The sequence below is a fragment of the Phoca vitulina genome, unplaced genomic scaffold (assembly GCF_004348235.1).
Source record: "Phoca vitulina isolate PV1807 unplaced genomic scaffold, GSC_HSeal_1.0 scaffold25, whole genome shotgun sequence".
In the NCBI taxonomy this organism is placed as follows: domain Eukaryota; kingdom Metazoa; phylum Chordata; class Mammalia; order Carnivora; family Phocidae; genus Phoca; species Phoca vitulina.
This window is the reverse complement of record NW_022589728.1, coordinates 19,119,360-19,139,364: the sequence shown is the minus strand read 5'-3', so window position 1 is coordinate 19,139,364 and position 20,005 is coordinate 19,119,360. Positions and strand designations below refer to the sequence as shown.

The 20,005-nt window shown below is 35.9% G+C and overlaps 1 protein-coding gene across 1 annotated transcript in view; it reads right to left on the bottom strand.

The window, feature by feature from the left end:
• Positions 1 to 20,005, bottom strand: part of PREX2 (phosphatidylinositol-3,4,5-trisphosphate dependent Rac exchange factor 2) — a 285,562-nt gene that overhangs the window by 123,990 nt on the left and 141,567 nt on the right. The window contains exons 18-23 of the mRNA XM_032421606.1: positions 19,744 to 19,892; positions 15,258 to 15,343; positions 10,029 to 10,165; positions 7,310 to 7,427; positions 5,182 to 5,366; positions 3,058 to 3,219 (exon numbers count right to left, since the gene is read on the bottom strand). Coding sequence (XP_032277497.1) covers positions 3,058 to 3,219; positions 5,182 to 5,366; positions 7,310 to 7,427; positions 10,029 to 10,165; positions 15,258 to 15,343; positions 19,744 to 19,892 — 837 coding nt within the window. The remainder of the gene's footprint in view (positions 1 to 3,057; positions 3,220 to 5,181; positions 5,367 to 7,309; positions 7,428 to 10,028; positions 10,166 to 15,257; positions 15,344 to 19,743; positions 19,893 to 20,005) is intronic.

Below are 20,005 nucleotides of genomic sequence, written 5' to 3'. Positions count from 1 at the left end.
TCTGAGCTTCCGTCACCTCATCAATGAAATAGATGATGTCTCATGTCACTGTGTTGATAAAATTATAGAGCATATGAAAACTGTAAAATATCTATGCAATGCCTGACCCTGTAGGAGACTGCTGTAAACTGCTGTGTGCAACGTAACTCCAGGGAGCACCATCATCTTGAGCAGGTATGTGGTGCCAACACAGCCAACTGGTCATGGTGGTACCTCCTAGTAGGTTAAGTAGTCAGTATTATTATTACTTACTTCACGTATTTTGACCTTTCTTACAATGCAGATCATAAGTGTGGGAGGGCAGCCATCCTCAAGTAATAATGGACAACATAATAGGTACACATTTAGTAAATATATTTCCCTATTCTTCCCGCCCCATCCTGCAACAAATTTGTTTCTGTGAAGTTGAGTTTTTGACCCATACCACTGGCTTTCATTGAAGAGTGTATTAAAAATGTCTGTCACATAAAACAAATTGCTATTTCTTTTTCAGGGACATGTTTACGGGCACTGCCCTGACGTTTCCTGGTGCCGCCTCCTTGAAATTCAGTGTGAGAGATTTCTTTTGGAACTCAAGTCTAAGAAAAGCTTTGCTTCTCTTAAGAAACATGTATAAATCACAGGGATGCTGATAAATATGTAATAGACTGTTTCTTTTTTTATTTTGGTTATCAGGAAGCTGAAGGTCAAATATAATATTCCACTTTAGCAACTAACTAGAGTCTTAGGACTTGCTGACCGTATGACCTTTTTTCCCCTGCTGGTCTGTACCATCACTGTAATATAACTTTACCTATAAATGTACCTGTTAATTTTCCACTAATATCCATTCTCTTTCTTCCTTTTATTAACAAAATTCCCTGAGTTTTAGTGGGGCACATGAATGCCCAGTTTGAGACATTTCTCAGCCTGCTTTCACTAAATGACTAATTGGATATGACAGGAGTGTTGCGTACAATTTCTGGGTCATGCCCTCAACAGGAAACTCTACTCTCTCCTTCCTCTTTTCTCTTCTGAGGGACTATAACTTAGACATGGTGCTGATGAGCCAACTTTGACCTTGTGGAAAGGGCAATGTCTTAGGGGAGACAGCAAAAATTGAGAAGGATCCCTAGAATATTATCAAGCCCCACCCCAATGGACTCCAGTCCAGTTGAACTTTCATGTGAGTGAAAATAAGCTTTCAGTTCTAAGCCTGTGTTATCTTGGTCCTTCTTACAGCAGCTGAATCAATACCCCACCTAATATACCCTCATCCTAATGTTTTGTTTTTACTTACATAGTTTACTTTTGTTCATGTATATTTCTTTAAGCTATTTCTACTACTTCTGTTGTTTGCATGAATGGAAAGAGAAAGAGAAATGAACCCCACACACTGACAAGTTTGACAACTAGAATCTGCCCAAACCCCTATCACACTTCATACAAATTCATTTCTGAAGTAGAATGATTCTCTTTTCAAAATGTGCTCAAAGGGGAATACTAATTTGCATTTGTTTAGACCTTTTAAATTTTACTTCAAAACACTGTCCTATCTTACACAGAAGGGAGAAGTAAAAAGAGAATCTTCTGTCCTTCAGGTTCAACAAGGCATACACATGGCATCTTTCCCAAACTCAAATAGGTGACCTGACCTCAGCAATCACGGAGAGAGGATTAACAGATGTGACAGTTAAGCAGTGATCTTGAGTATCATTTTTCTTCATGTGAATGGACTTATAAAAAATTAAAATAGCAATACATATTCAACTTCACAAGCTAAACATTTTAGGGAGTCTTAAAGAAAAACATGGTGATCCTTCTTCCCCTTGTCTGTAGTCTACCTGAGGTAATCAATGTTGTGGTATTCATTCTTGTATCTCCCTATTCTCCTATGGCCATATCTGGACATATATGGGCTTATTTTTACATAATATATCAGGAGTATAAAACATACACACTTAACTCACACTCATAAAAACTGAGATAAATAATGTTTCCTAGAATGGCTGTACCAAGTTTTAAACAACCAGCCTCATTTTGAGGGAAATAATTTAATTAGCTAGTCTCCTATTGATATAAATAGAAAAAAAAATCTATAGGATATATTTTGGAGATCAATTTCTATTAGTCCTACCTTGAAATTATATCTTCAAATCCATTTAATTTTCTCTGTCTCTCCCATCTTCACCACAGGCCAAGCTATCATTATCACTCACTGGGACTATTGCAACAATTTCCTCCTCATCTCTATGTCTCCATTCTTGCCCCTTGCAATCCATTCCTACAGAGGAATGGATTTTCTTTTTCTTTTAAAAACCTAAATCAGATGAAGTCATCCCCCTGTTTAAAAGCTTCCAATTGTTTCTCATTGATGTGAGAAGAAAATCCAAACTCCTTCCAATGTTCCAAAAGGTAAAAAGCTTCCACAGCTCTTCACACTGGTCCTTGCCTAAGCCTCCAGCCTTATGACTAACCACACACCTCACCCCCCACCGCCACCCTGGCTTTTTTTTTTTGCTTTGGGGCCTCTGTAAAGATTTATTTACTTCTTTGCTGCTTCCCCCACTCAAATAAGTATCCTGAGAGGGAAGATCTTCTCTCCTTTGCTGCCATATTCCTAGCACCAAGAACAGTGTTTGGCATATAAAATGTGCTCAATAAATATGTCAAATAAATGTACTAATCAATCAATTTCAAACAGACTGGGTTCCATGTACTTTTTGATTGAGAGTTCTATTCCCTCTGTTGAGAGAAAAGGAAAAGAACTATTGACTCATAATTATGTGGCCTGGATTTACATCCCAACTCTATCTTTTGCTAGTAATTTAATTCTTTAGGCCTCAGTTATTATATTTGGAAAATGTGGAATAATGAACTAGCTTTCAGGTTTATAAAGATCAAATAAGGTTAATGGATGTAAAGGCATTTAAAAAACTCTAAAATGTTATATAAATGTTATTATTTCAATAAACTGGTACATAAATAAGTAATGAAAATATCAAGAATTGAATTAAATTGGACATTTAAATAATTTAAATAATAATTACATGGGAAATACATACATAAAACTTTTACCTTTTTATAACTGGATATTCTCTGACATATGTGCTCAATTTTTTCACTGCAAATGGCACTGAATTTACTCTGAAGGTCAGTAGGAATCACTTCATTTAAAGAGTTAAGGCTGGTACAGTTTTGTACAAAATGTTCATCACTTTTAGCCAGGGCTTCAAGAATCTGTAGAAACACACACACACAGAAAACAAGAAAAGAAAACCTTCAAAATTAGCCAAGTAAAATTTTCACAATTCTAGAACACAGGGTGACTCTACCCAGCACACTTCCCTGAGCTGCTTGGGATTTCTATGTTCAGTAAAACCCTTGGAGTGAAGTGATGGGCTTGTGTGTTTGGCCTCTCATGTCTTGCCTTCTGCCAACTATAAAAGGTTGCCTGAGGGAAGTGAGTGGACTTCAAAGACTCCCTGCTGGATAAATCAGTATGCTCTGATGTGGTAACACATTGCCTATATTTTAGTCAGAGTTACTCAGAACATTTTTTTCCCCAATTTGGTAGCAGAACAACAAAAACTAAGGAAAACCAACAAAATGGCATCCTTACTTTCTATTGAGAGGCCAGCACAGAGAATGCATGTAACAAATGTTTGCTGATGAAATGAATAAATAAGAAATTCTCTTGCTAAAGTAATATCAATGATAGTTGCAGTGTCTTAGCTCCATCTGATAAAGCATCAGATAAAAGCATCCATATGATGTATTCAATTAATAAATCCTTTTGGCAATTTGAATCAATTGTAAGACAGCACTTGTGTGTGTTTATGTGTATACACACTATTGATCACTGAGAATTTCCAATGAGTTGAATTAATTATGTGTCATATTGATGACTGTTCAAAGATTGCAAGGATTGGTAACACCCTTACATGACATTTTTATAATATTGGATGAGGGATACAATGTATAGATGCTGTTTATTTGAACTCCCTCACCACCTCTACTTCCCTGACTTACAGAATATAAAGTGTGAGCTTTTTGTTTAATCACTACTCTAGATAGTAGAGCTCACTTTATCATTAGCCGTGTGCTCTTGGTTAAATTCCTTAATTTCTTTGATTTTCTTTTCTTCATGTGTAGAATGGAAATATTTACAGGATTTATACAGTTCATATATATAAAATAATCCATGTAACTTTGCAAATTTGAAATAGCTAGAAAAGGAGATAAAATGCTAATAAACTGGTTCCAAACTCTTACATGGATTGCCTTAGTAGTAATAAGGGGTTGCATTTTGAAAATACAGATTCTATATCAAAAGATACATAGAATCATGGAATTTTTTTTGAGGTTGACTTTCAGAATATAAAACAAAAACATAAAATAATTTTTGAAATAGTGCATAATCTATCTCAACCACTCATATATAGAACAAGGGTTAACATGAAAAAATAAAAGTAGTGAAGCTGTATGTCATATTTCTTACTTGTAATACCTGAATCCTCACCAGGTGATAGAAAAGCATGAGAAATACTAGAGCTCAGACCTGGGGAGGGTCCAACAGGAGTTTTACTGATTTACCTACTGGAAGAATCATGAAAAGCAAGCACAGGGTCACCTCTCAACCACATTTTATCCATTTGATGAAAACTCCCTTCCTCCCTCTCTATCTTGGTTTAATCTAAAGACTAAGGATGATATCCTTCCCAACTAAGAATTACATAAATGTCTGAGGGTCTATTCATAAATGGATCTCTAAGCTTTGTGAAATTTTATGAAATAAACATGAGACTTGCAGAATTTGAAGTTTCTTATAATACATTTCATGACTTCAAATACTTTTCAGAGGATTATCTACATTTAAAAAAGCACCACCTGTCACAAAAACCATCTGAAAGGTATTCATGACACTGAATCAACAGATGTAGCAAACTTAACTAAATGCAGAGAAGCCTTTGCCAAATCAACTAACATTTGCCTGGGCAAGAGTCCCATCTAACTTCACACTGTGCTCCAAAAGAGATCAATAAAAAGAAAGGTTGTACGCATACCGAGTAATGGGGAAAAAAAAAGAAAAGAAAGTTGAATGAGCTGACAGCTATTTACATTTTTTAAAGTGGAGGTGGGGGAGGGTGTCAGTGACTTTATTTAGAACAAAATCCCTTGTTTTGCCAGGATCACGCATACCTTGGCAGTGAGGCTGAAGAAGCCTTTGGGCTCGATCATCTTCTCCACCACGTTGCACTTTATCCCAGCTGTGCTGTCATACTCATACACGACACCATATTCCAGGTGCACGTTATCCACTGTTAGACTCACGTGCTCCTTCTTCCCGTCAATGATGGCCATGGTGTTAAACTTGTCAATCACCTCTGGAACAGAGACAATTTTAATTCAGCAAATTCAGGAAGGGTTTGTTAGTCTCTTCAAAGAATTTGAGTCTCTCCGAATAATTTTTAAAGATTTCTTGAAAGGATGGCTAAATCCGATGGTCTCGTTAACATTTTTAAAAACAAGAACACTTAAAAAAAAGAAAAATATGTTGAAGTGATCCAAATCTCACCACTCTAACATGACTAGTCTTTGCACATCCATTTTGGTCTATGGACCATATGTATGCCTATTTATACCATTATAAACATTATACATACAATTTTATATTTTTTATTAGAAGCATGCATGACTTAAAGTCAGGGCTCCTAAAACTCTCTCAAACATCGAATGAATATTTGTTCAAAGCAGAAAAAAACATATAAAGCCATTCTGAAGAAGCAGAAAGGAGGTGCAATAATCATTTTTTTCAGCAGACAGGATGCATGAATTTTCCCAAACAACATCTTCTGCAGATAGCTCATTGAGAAAATTTGTCATTGTTCACTATAATAACATTTTCATCTAGACTGTCTTCCTATCGGTCTTTGGCCTACAATCAGTCAGCTGGCATAAAAACACCTAAAATCTCAAGCAGGAAACTCCTGAGAAACTTAACAGCAAATAGTAAATTAGCAAAAACAGAGTATTAGTTAACTAAAAACAATTAAGTCCTAGAATGGCAGAAATAGTAAATATAAAATAGGCAAAAGCAGAATAATGGTTTATCTTAAAGTAACTGAGTCCCAGAAGAGCTAGAAATAAATTATCAGAGCATCTCATCAACCCTTTCACTGTGGCACTAATGATAATGAGCAAAAAAAAGCTAACTCTAAATGAGGAATAAAGACCTCACGATAAGGTCCTGAGATTTGTCCTAGTTTAAATAATTAAGAAAGTTGGTATGTCATAAAACCTTGGTGCTCCAATGTGGTTGAAATACTTCTAATATCGTCCATGATCTTAGTGGCTCATACCCAGTGGCCTTCCAGGAGTGGGGGGAACAGAGTTTTTGCTGAGTGCTCCCCCCTCTTATGATAAGTGTGTATAGGGGATTATGTAACTGGGCTGGCTGGAAGAACCTAATAGTACAATAAAAATATCCAGAGTTATCCACTAATAATGTAAATGGAAAGATAACAGAAAAAAGGTAAGAGAGGGTTCAAGGACTTCTGTGAAAAAGTGCCTCCATCCCTTTACCTTTGGTGAAGAAGCCACTGAATCCAGCAATCTGCTGGTTATTTCACTGAGAAAACGGAAATGGTCTGAGTCCTTATCAAAAGATCTCTTTCTCTCATTTCTACATTATTAGTTTGTCTCTTTCATTATAATTAATGTTAGAAGACAGTAAAAATTACTTGAATCAAGAATTTTCAAAGAGACTAGAGACTTTCTTTCTAAACTCAGGCTTCAAATTTTAGTGCACATACAGATCAGATCTTGTTAAAATGGAGATTCTGTTTCAATAGGTCTCGGGTGGGGCTGAGATTCTGCATCCCTCCAGCTGATATTGTAGTTTCTAAACCACACAGGATTAGGAAGGCCTATACAACGTTTAAACTCAAAACAAGGAAACACATTATAACTTGGGTTTGAATCTGCATTCTACAATTTACTGGCTTGGGCAAATCCCTTAAGCTAATAAGCCTCAATTTCTTCTTCCATAAAATAAGAATGATGACAATAACACTACTGAGAGATTTCCTTTTTTGATGACTTTATGAGATAACCCATGTAAAACACTTAAAGTGCCTAACAAAGTATAGTAGCTATGACATGTTAGTGACTAGCTATTATTACTTATGTATTTACATAACATCTATTTGGTGATAATGATTTAAGAAAGTGGCTTGAATATACAAGATTTTCAATAATAGGGACTAGACACAGGCACATTGAAAAAGAAAACTCTATAAGCAAATGAAGAGAAAAAGAAGGAACCCACCTTCTACTTTGCAGTCAAAAGCATCCCCTACTTCATCTCCAGGAGGTTTGGAGTTAGACTTTTGAAGGTCTTCTTGAGCGCTCTCAATGCTATTATAAACCCATTGTATGGAATCTTGCTGGAATGAGGAGGGGGAAAGAAACCTCAGAGGTATTAGTGGTTCTAAAAAGGCATATCCATTTCACAAACCTGCTTTAGGAGAGTTGACAATCTTATTTATTCTTCTAGTTTATTTAAAGATAATAAAATTTGAAAGAGAAAGAAAATCAACATCAGAAACTAATAAAAAGTCAATGGCAATTATATTATTTAGCAAATTGATTTTTTTTAGGCTTGAAATTTTATCTTCCAAAGATGTTTTTAAATAGGCTGTATTTATCAAGTGTCTTACTTAAATGCCTCAAGTATATCTTAAATTATAAATTACATTCTTAAATAAATAAATGCCACATGGACAGTTTTCTGAAGAATCAATCATCTATCACTATACAAACCACTTAAATGCTCTCCTGACACATATATTTAATCCAGTTAATGCTTTTTTGAATCAAACCAATAAGAAAATTGGAAGAACATCTTTCATTTCATTGGGTTCCCAAGTGATGTAACTATTTTTTAATCCTTCTATATCATAAATCATCTTATATTTTAATTAAAATAGCAGTTGCAGGCTTATCTAAATAAATGAGAAAGAGGAAGTGGCCACCAAGTAATCGCTTTCAGGTCTGCATTACTTACTTTAAAGTTCATACCTTTCCTAGGTCAGATGATAAACTGAATTGCACTACTGAAGTGCGATATAATTTACATTTTTCTCTTGTATTAACTTCACAATTGTGTTTCATTATTATATTGCTATCCAAATGCTAGTTAACATTTGATCATTCAAATACACCTTGGTAACCTGTTGTGACCCCTAAGGAACCACATGCTCTGGTATCCACACCTCTGTGTAGCTCCTTCCCACACTGACCCAAAGCTTGGTCATGGGATCTGATTTTCCCAAAGGGATATTAGTAAGCATGATATAAATAGAGTTGATGGTTTTATCCCCTTTGCAAATGCAGATACCGTGCAGGAAGGACAATCCGCTAGACTGGAAAAGGAGGCCATGCGGAGGAGCTCAGGAGTGAGAGAACATGAGGAGGGGAGTTGCAGAGCCCAGGTGTTCCCAGAACAAATTCGCCACATCAGTGCCTTCACAGGAACCAACACTCAATCGATCCGCAAAATCAAGGGAAATAATCAATCCCTGTTGTTTTAAGCCACTAAGTTTTCGGACAGTCTGTTTTGTGGCGATGGATACGTGATAAAGTAGGTTACTCAGTGAATTTTTCTGTTTATTGCTTTTCTTTTTTTAAAAAAAGATATTTTTTATTTGGGTGTTATATGTAACTGATAAATTGTTGAACACACATCTGAGACTAATATGTACTATATGTTGGCTAAAAGAATTTAAATTTAAAAAAAAGATCTATTTATTTATTTGACAGAGACAGAGAGAGAGCACAAGCAGGGGGAGAGGCAGAAAGAGAGAGGGAGAGGCAGGCTCCCCACTGAGCAGGGACCCAATGCGGGGCTCCTTCCCAGGACTCTGGGATCATGACCTGAGCCGAAGGCAGACGCTTAACCAATGAGCCACCAGGTCCCCCTATTTATTGCTTTTCTTAATCATTTCACTAACCAACTCCTCTCTAAGAAGGCAGTCAAGGAAAATGAAAAGGAATGAAACTCAAATCAATCTGGCTACTTACCAAAATTCCGATTGAAGGGGAAAGGTTTGAGAATTTCAGAACTGTCTTTTTAAAAAATTCATTCAATAATACATCTCAATAAATATTTATGAAACCGTTATCAACCAGAATAACCTATGAGTCTATGCATGAATTCCAATTTGCTTTGCTAGTTTGACCTTATTAATAAGCAAAATTGATGAGGTATTTTCTTGTAGGTTCAGTATTTTGCAGGATGTCAGTCCTGGCCTATGAGAAAATAACCACTTCTCTCTCTGGTTTGGACATAAAGTCATATTCTCAAATCCAGAAGAGTACTTGGCTATGCATGAAGGAAAAAATACAAAGCCTCTCCTCTAAAATTCCTTTTACATTTAGTTGATTAATTTGAGAGAATTTTCTCTTATAGCCCAATATTCACTGTACCTCATGGGATAAGCTTTGCTTAAAATTAGGATTCTAATTTTATTTTTCTATAGCACTTGAAATTTAATCAGAGGATAATGCTTAGAATTTTAAGTAATGACAAGTACATTTTGGTATTTTCTTTCAAAAGCTAAATCCAATTACTTAAATAAATATATCCAAAACTTATTCACAGAGCCTATAAAACCCACAAAGACACACAATGACCATTAAATATCCTAAAGCATTCGCAAGGGTCAAGAAAACAATTCAAACCTTTGGATTTCAATCTGATAAACAATTGGGTCCTTGAAAACTCCTATCATAATGCAAATGAAAATACACCAGAGCACTTTTTAAACCGGTGGTAATACTGTTAACAATAAGGTGCAATCATTTTAAGCATAACTGATTATAAATAATTATGCAAATAAAACGATCATCATGAGATTTACAATGCTGTGCTTTAATGTGAACTTAGAAGCACAAACCGCAGACATCCCTGGCACTATCTTGTGTTGTCCTTTACGCCTTCTATGCAAGTTTGCAATGAGATCTGGGTAAGCTGCAGGGCAATTTACCTTCATTGGTCTTCTGTATTTCCTGCAGGCTGTAACATGTGCAATAACACTGGCATGGGTCTCTTTGCTGACATTGATTCCATTTACTTTGATAATACACTGTCCAGGGTGAAGACCAGCCGCTGCAGCCACAGTTCCTTCAAATACAAATGAGAAAATTGCCAAAAATTTGAGGAATGAGATTCATTTTTATCACACAGGCAACAAGGAAAGCAATTTTAAAATATAACAGAGATCTAGCTAGTATGTTCTTGATAAATTTGGTTCTGATAGCAATGCCCTCTCAACATTTTTCATCTTCTCATCTGGCCATTCAAACTGTGATTAACAGAATATTCTCCCATCTCCCTAAGAATGAGTTTGAAGGGATATTATAAAGTGACCTTTATAATGCTAATCAGTTATTTTCCCTCTCAAATGTCTAGTCAGTCTTAATTTTCTACATATGCATATATAATGGCAAAATGGAAAGCCAGAAACGTATGCCTTATTTATCTTTCTTTAGTTTATAAAATCTCCAAATATTAAAATAGTGTTCACTTTCATTTGTTTTTCTTAGTAACACTTATTGCAAGGGCATTTCTGAAATTTACAATAGCTTGTAAATCTCAGTCTTATTCCTTTTTAATTTATTTTTTAAATTCAAGTATAATTAACATAGAGCATTATATTAGTTTCAGGTGTACAATATAATGATTCATCAATTCTATAATCACTTTCATTTTTTAAGATGCAAACAGTTAAAAGAAATTCTTAAGGGAAAAAAAGTCAAGTCAATTAGCAATTACAAGTAGACTGGATCTGCTAAGTAAAATAAGCATTCAGGATGTCTACAAAGGGTCAGAAACCACAGAATTGGTGGAGAATAAAATTAATCGGATAACATCAACTGTCCATCATTTATTTGCACAGATATAGACTTAAATATGCAAGTGGAATATCCTATCAGTGAGTTAAGATTTTCAGAAACTTTCAGTCATTATTATTTGATATTCTGAGCAAATCAACCTTTACATAGCACCATTAATAAATACAATGAATATAATTAATATAAGTGATTATAAAACTTATGTTAGAAGAGCCTTCTTTTGTAAGCAATTTCTCCCATGAAGGAATTATTAAACATCTTAGAGAACATAATTTATATTCAAGAAGATGGTATATATATTTTTTCTCACTAAAATTCACTTCCAGAAATACTAAGTGGTTTTCTGGATTGAAGTAGATCTTGGAGGGAAAAGGGACACTCCCCATAGAAAGAATAGCCTGAAAAAAGGCACTGAGTCAAGAAATAACCTGGATATTTGGGAGCATGTGAGCAGTTGGTGAGAGCTTAAAATGGGAGTGGTGGATGAAGACCCTGGAAAGCCAAGCAGAGCCAGGTTGTGAAGCCCTCACACACTTGATGTGAAGTCCTAAGACCTTAACCTTACTATATATGCATGAGGAAAAGCATTTAAGAATTTTAAGCAGACAAGTGACATGACCCCCGAAAACAGAGGATGGATCTTTGGAGTTTAAGTCAAAAATCACAAGCACTAGCACCTACTCCCATTTTCTGGACTAGAACTAAAGAAGCATTTGTTACAGAAGGGGAAAATAAGATCAAGTATTTGATATTTGATGACAGAATTTGTGAAGAGGTTACAGTCCCCAAGATCATTCCTCTGCCTTTGGACTCAGTGGCTGAGTAGGTAGTCATTTAAACAAAGAGAATACAGAAGGCAAAGCAAATTCAGAGAATAGATGGAAAGTTTAATTAGAGATAATACTGAGGTCTGAGCTAGAGACAGAGATTTAAAAATCTCCAGCAAGAGGATCAATAAGATTTCTTACAGAGAACAAGAAGCTAGAGAAGAGAAAAGGGAGCCAACAGTTAAGGGGTCGATAGATGAAGGGAGCTGCCAGAGGACAAGTAGGAGAAAAATCTGAAAAGTGTCATCTCAGAAATCAAGAGATGAACATTTTCAGCAAACAGGAGTAGTCAGTTTAAACAAATGCCACAGAAAGTTCAATTAATACAAATGTTATCAATGTCCATAGTACTTTTCCCTCAAGTCCATGATAACTCTTATAAGACAGATTTTGGAGACATGGGTGGGAGAAAGGGAGAGATGTCTACAGCATTGGCCTAAAACTCAAGTAAGAAGTGAAAGAAGGGCAGCTGAAAATACAGACAGCATTTCAGGAAGTTTGGTCATGACAAAATAAAAGTTATCAGAGTACTATTCTAGAGCTGAGTTTATCAATCTTGGATGTGCATACAAATCATCTGAGGCTCTCATTAAAATGTAGATTCTGACTCAGTATGTCCTGGGTGGGTCCTAAGAGTCTGCATTTCTAACCAGATCCCGGGCAATGCCAATGCTGTATGTCTGTGGATCACATTTTGAGTAGCAAGGATCTAGACAGGAAAACAAGGAAAAGGGAAAGGTTCTGTGTTTGCTGTTCTAGTTTAAGATCATTTTGTTTCTTTGTTTATTTTAGTGGAAAAGAACTGAGCATGCTCACAGCCTGTACTAGAATAATCCAATGAAGAGAAAAGGCTGAAATTCTGGAAGGGGATACCTAACAATGTAATACTCCAGAGAAGGTATCCGAAGGGATGAGATCTAGAACACTTAAAGAGAAATTCACCTTGAACTCTAAAAAGGAAAAAAGACCTCTTCCTCTAGGGTGGGAGAAAGCTGGAGATGGTGGTGGAGTCGGCAAAAGGTGTGGGTGTGCAGAAAAAGGTGTGGGGCTCTGAGGGTTTCATACCTAGGACTCTGAATTTATCTGTGAGGTGAAAAAGGAAGTTCATCTGGGGAGACAGGAGGGAATTATGAGAAGAAAAAGAGGGAGGTGATCAGAGACATGAAAAGATTGCTGAGTAGTAAGACGGGCCAGTAAAAGACAGGACGGTGAACTGGGATGACACTAATTCCACATCCATGATAGTTTTTTTCCCAGTTACTTAGGAGAAAAAGCAAAAAGGATGGTTAAGTTGATCCAAGGCTAAAAAGAAGTGACATGGTGCACATGAAGAATAATGACAAGAGGACCCTGGTGATGCTGGCAAGAATGACTGAGGTGACCTACCATGGGGATAAGGCTAGCTAAGGAAGGGAGTCTTCGGGGGAAAAAGAGAAGGATCCAGAGCCTGGAGGTCCCAAATGAATTAAAACAAAAAACAAAACAAAACAAAACAAAAAACAAGCTGAGAATATGAAAGTGATGAGATTGCAGTAAGAAATTGGCATATTGGAATTTTAAATTCCAAAGGTGAAATTTCAGTTATAGATATACTCTAGTATGTGGCCATGGGAAGGGGCTGAAGAAGAAAAAGGGAGGGCACCTGGGTGGCTCAGTTGGTTAAGCGACTGCCTTCGGCTCAGGTCATGATCCTGGAGTCCTGGGATCGAGTCCCGCATCGGGCTCCCTGCTCAGCGGGGAGTCTGCTTCTCCCTCTGACCCTCCCCCCTCTCATGTGCTCTCTCTCTCTCTCTCAAATAAATAAAATCTTTTAAAAAAAAAAAGAAGAAGAAAAAGGGAAACAAGTTTTCCTTTCTTACAGCAAAATTACAGTGCAAAAAGAAACCATGGAATAGTATCTTTTTATTTAATATACATCTGAAAGGAAAAGCACATGAGCATTTCTGTCTTTTACTCTTCAGAAACAAAGAGCATAGGAACCAGATTTGGGCCTACCCTACAACTACGTTGCAAAGACAGAACCCAGCTCTTTAAATGACACTGTAATAAGGACAGAAGCACAACTTGACTCACTCAGGTTTTCGGTTATTTTACAGTACTGATAAAGTGACTTACTCTTTTTTGTTTAGTGAAAATGAAGAGCGTGGATATATCGACTCTCCCCTTTCAGTATGAAATATATCCCATTTCAGTTTTATAATATGAATGAGTTGTTGGAAAGGTTTTAAATGTCTATTAGTCTATATGTTTTAAACATCTGAGTGAAAAGACAAGTTTTTGAAATAAGATTCATTTTTGTCATATATACACTAATGAAGGCAATTTTATAATCTAATAAAGGTCTAGCTAGTATGTTCTTGATAAATTTGATTCTGATAGCAATGCCCTCTCAAAATTTTCCAGACTAATATTTGGGTGATCATATTAAGATGTTTTACATTTTATGTTTCTTAGTAATGAAAAGCATGAATGTCTCTTGTTAAGATAAACACATGCCCTCTTCGCTTATAAAGACATTTCTTTCTATAGCAGCAAGTTATATACTCTGTGGGATCTAACAGTCAGTCCCTTAAATCATTACTAGTGTTAGTATAATATAAAATTTAAAATGCATATAACAAGATATATCAATGGTTTATTTACCTACCAAGCAAAAAAATAAAATATAAACATATATTATTTAATTTAAAATGCATTTTATGGTTTATGAAATGCTTCATTTATAGAAATACTTGAAGTAATCATATAGCAACAGGTTATAAAGCACACAGATAATTCTTAAACCTGAAAACTTACACCTTTGAGCTGCTGACAAAATATAGTTATTTGCCACCAGAAAAAAATACAAATAGACAACCTTAAAATTGTTATATCCTTTGGCTAAACTGAAACATGCAGAAAAGTGAGATTGGGAGGCATCGTTCTCTCATCAGTTTTTAAAAATTTTTTATTTAAATTCAATTTAAATAACATGTAGTGTATTATTTGCTTCAGAGGTAGAATTTAGTGATTCATCAGTTGCATATAACACCCATTTCTCATTGCATCACGTGCCCTCCTTAATGCCCATCACCCAGTTACCCCATCCCCCCACCCACCTCCTGGAGCTCCAGCAACCCTCATGTTTTTCCTAGAGTTAAGAGTCTCTTATGGTTTGTCTTCCTCTCTGCTTTCATCCTATTTTATTTGTCCTTCCCTTCCCCTATGTTCATCTGTTTTGTTTCTTAAATTTCATATATGAGTGAAATCATACAGTGTTTATCATTCTCTGACTGACTTATTCTGCTTAGCATAATGCCCTCTAGCTCCCTCCATGTCATCAGTTCTCAAAAGTGATAAATGTGCCTTACAATTTTTAAGAGTTTTTTAAAAAATAGTGTTTTAGGAATGTACTGCCATTGAGCCAATAAGGTAAAAATATGATTGAGAAAATTCACGACAACATGACCATGCACATTTTGAACATATTCTTGTTCAGCAAGCAATATCCAAACATGCTGTAAAGCTGTTTGCCATGCAGGATGACTTTCTCACCTCTTCCCACTGCATGGACAACCGATGGGCCATATCCTCGGATCTGGAATCCAAGTCCCTCAGCTGAATCGGGGATTTTCACTGTCCTAAAATCAGTCAGAAAATAGGGTAAGATGACTTTAAAATGCCACAGTTGGTTAAAACAATAGTGTCCACGCTTTTATTCATTCTTTCAATAAATATGTGTTGAGAGTCTACTGTGTAAAAGACACTGACTGGGCTAGAAACCAGGAAACAGGGCGCGTGCCCTCACAAAGGCACCCAGTAGGCATGCACCACAGACTTCCTCAATTGAGCGTGGCTGGTACATGGTACATGCTGAGTAAGGAACAGGCTCTGGGAGCGGACAAAACTAGCTCTGAATCCTCATTTAGTCACTTGATAGTTGAATAACTTGCATGAACTCCTTAACTTCTCTGAGTTTGAGTTTCCACAGAAAGGATGTTAAAACTTACTTTGCAGGGGGTCAGTGGAGATTAAAATGGGAATCTTTGGTCAACTGCCCTACATCATGCTATGAATTATGTAGGCACTTCAATAAAATGGAAGCTTCTCTCCTTAGTTTACTGTTTTTGTTTTTTTTTTTTAAGATTTATTTATCTTAGAGAGAGCTCGCTCGTGAGCAGAGTTAAGGGCAGAGGGAGAAGGAGAGAATCCTCAAGCAGACTCCTTGCTGAGCTTGGAGCCAGACTCAGACTCAGGGCTACATCTCACGACCTGAGTTCATGACCCGAGCCAAAATCAAGAGTTGGCTGCTTAACCGATGGAGCCACCCAGGCGCCCAACTCCTTAGTTTACTGTTACAAAGAAGCCAGCACACTGTGAAATTTCTTTGTTGAAATTTCTTTGTTAAAAGTAATAAAAGAAACACAGAGTTAATATATTCTACCTGTTGGGAACGTCATCAAAGAACAACAACAAAAAGCTAGTTATAAAGAAGAGATCTGTCAAACACTACATCAAAATAATTTAAGAATGTGATTAACTTTAGAATTTATTCAGTGAAATTTTGAAAGAATAATACATCAAAAGGGAAAACCTGAATAAGAGAAGTATTTTCAATGAAGCCATGTGGAAAAGAAGATGAAGGAATGCTGCTGTTATGTCAAAGCAGTGAGGGATGTCCAGTCTGGCACTAATAAGTGAGCCACTCCACAGAGGGAAGCCAGGGATCAGAGAGCAACGATGAAATGCAGAGAGCATGAGATAAGGCGGAACATCATAACAATAAAAACGAGCATCATAAATTGCAGTACAGAGCAAAGACAAACGAATACAATGCAATAAATTTTGATGGATAGCCCTCGATGCCCAAGAAACAAAAGTGTTTTCCAAAAGATGATGAATTAATCATGACATAAATGTCAGTGGCACTTCAAGGGCACATTCGACAGAGTCTGAAATTAGGTACAGCGGCACTTACTTAGAGTTTATAAAAAAAAGCTGCTAGAGCAGTCTGAGCAACACTGTGCCTGGAACACTTGAGAAAACGCTATATGGCATTGTGTCTGATGGCAGAGGCTGGTCCCACAATCTGAACTATAACTGAGGCAGGCATTCCAGCATTTGGTGATAGAAATATGAATTATCTGTTTTAGGGAAAGCTGAAAGTAGTATTATGGATTAGGTTACACACTATGAGTAGGTTATACACTATGAAGTGATCTGCATATTGGTGGAGTAGAGGTCACAGAACGAATATATCCTTTATCCTTAATTATACACTTTTTGGTGTATAAGGCTGTATTTGCTTGCTTTGAATAGCACCTTGTTACTAGTGTCTGTCAAAGAAAAAAAAAAGACACCTGAAAATGGAAGATAACTGACTACGGAAAAGAAAAGGGAATAAATACATTTTCTGAGCATGAAACAGAAAAACAGAAGTAGCTCATGCTTCTATATATTATGAATGAGAGTTCACTTTTGCTGAAATAACTTCAAGGCTCTCAGGCCATGGTGAGTTATTGTTGCTTTTGGATTGTGAGGAATTCACAGCAGCCTCTTGGTTCTTTCTGAGCAAGGTCTTCTATCCTTCTAATATTGCTAGGGAAGGTTGACCTTACTCTAATCTTCAAGAAGATTATTGTAGATTTCTTTAAAAATTTTGTACAAAACACCATGAGATGCATTTTGGTCATAATACTGGGGCCCTCTTCATAAAATGGTCTTTGGAAAACATGTTGCCCTGCTGGGACCACTATATTGTCTAGTAAATGAAGAATTAAATTTATACAAAAGGAACACTGCATTTCTTGTAGAATGTAAGTGCACTAAATAATCTGCTACAAAGCCTTTTGAAAAATTCTTTGATGCTATCAAGTGTAAAATACAGCTAGAGTCAAAAGAAAACTTCAGTTGGATTTACTTCTCATATTTTTGCTTTCCTCCCCACCCCCAGACAAGACACTACATCAAATATAAGTGGGTATTGTAAGAAAATATGAGAGAATGATTTATAGGAATCACACATTAGAATAAGGACATAAAGGCTATAGATTTCAAGCAAATTAAAAGATGAAAAATGAATACTCTATCCTCAAAACAGTTTTGAAATACAATATAAAATATGTTCCTGATGTAATAAAGAAGCAATGAAAAAAATGAAATAAGACAATAGACAAGCATCACAGATAACATCACTGGAGTACATACCATGTGCTGAACAAGTCACTAAGTTCTTTACAAACCTAAATTTATTTAATGTTCTTAGCAGCTCCATGACATAGACACCCATCATCTCCATTTTTTTATGGATGAAGATGTTGAAGCAACACAATTAGCAAGCAAGTGGTGGAAGAGAAGCTTGAAACTGGACCAGAAATATTGGGTTCCAAATACTGTGTAACAAACACTGCAGGAAGAGTCAGAGGACACAGGTTCTAATGCTGCTCATCTAGCAGTTAGTTCTAGGACTGAAGATTTGCCCCCATTTAGTCTTAAAGTTGAGGACTTCAGAGTGATCCAACTGTTGAAATGTCTACAATCAGTGAATCGGTAGTTGCAGGGTTAAATCAGGGGGCAATGGGACCATGAGGAGGACCTTTATGTTTACTAATGATTGATTTGGACTATTACTCCCTTATTCGTTTCTAGTCTGTCCTTTTCCTTTTAAGTGTCCTCAAAGTGTCCAGAGGTAGGCAACTAGGTGAGCCTTACCCTAGATAGGGTTGGGTAAACAGGGAGTAATAGATCAAAATTAGGTTTAGAGAGAAGACATTGTTATGGTTATTCTCTGCCCTCTTGCCCAAAGTCTTCCTAAATGAGTAATTTGAATGAGTCACATTCACTCTCTCTTTGGTACGTTTTGGCATTGACCTTGATGACTTAATGCTGTAGAATCTAGCTCATTACATTGCATACTTGCTTAGGCAGCACATATATTCTAGCTTATTACATTGCATTTCAGCTCCTAAGATAAAGAGTGCACCCAGTTATTGCTAAATATATATATTAAGGCAGGGAAGAATACTATGCTATATATACTGAGAATATTTTCATAAGCAGTTAAAATAAACCTTTTGTTTTTAAAGTGGTAACCTTCATTTACCTTAAAATGAATAAAGTTGCTTATTACTATTAATAAATGCTATAATTGAATTTTAAACAGTAATTTTGATACAATCATAGTACATTAAGACATTACACTAAGCACTTCATATGAATTATACTAATTAATTTATTGGTTAAACAAATCATGGAAACATGATACAGGAACACTAGACCATCAGTGATTTGCAGAAGAAAAGCCAATCTCTTCCAAGTATATCCATAATATCTTATTAATTTAAAAAAACAGGTTATAATGCATAATCCCATTTTATAAATACATGGTTGTGTAAATCTGTTTCAGTACATCGAAAAGTCAACTATCATTGAATTTCAAAAAAAGTGATGGTTATTTATGGATGATACGATTATAAGAAACACATCTTCATTTAGAAAAATCTATACTCTCTAAATTGGCTATAATAAACATGAGGTTTTTTCCTAATCATAGGTAGGCAGATAGATAGGCATTTTTTTAAAGAATTGACATATCACTAAGTACAAGCAAGCATGCAAGTGTATTTCACCCAGTTGTGCTCCCATTTCTTATATGTGTTTAATTATAAACCTAATATCTAACTAACTCATAGACCTAAAATTCTTAGAGCTGAACATGGGGAATGCAGTTCTTTATTATCAAGTGTTCTATCAGTTTTCTTCACTTATAATCACATTCAACCCAACCTAGACCAGGAAAATTTGGGCAGCAAAAAGGAAGTACTATTTCTATTGAAACTACCTGATGTGAATAGCAAGCATTAGCAGCATGAGCAATGCAGTTTTCCCCCATCATTTAAAGACAAGTATTAGTGATCTTGGTAAGGTCTAAATGTCCCAAGCAATGAGATACTTAATTCTAGACATGTACTTAGTTAACTTTTCTATTTCATTCACCTATGTATAATTTTTTTAAAAATCCCACATAAATCATACAACTTACTCCCTTGGCTTTGTGCTCACGAGAACTCTTAGAGGCTTTCTGCTGTTTAAGCATGATTTCAGGAAGCAATCCACTTCATTGAAAGGTCTCATAAAAACTAGGTCACCATTAATAGCAAAGATCTTTTTCCCAACTTCCATGCCAGCCATCTAAGAGAGAAATAGAAAGAAAAAAAATCAAATTATATCTTAATAAGGAATCTATTTTTTTCACAGAATTAGAAGCTGAAAAGACCTAGAACTTACAGATTTTTGACATTTCA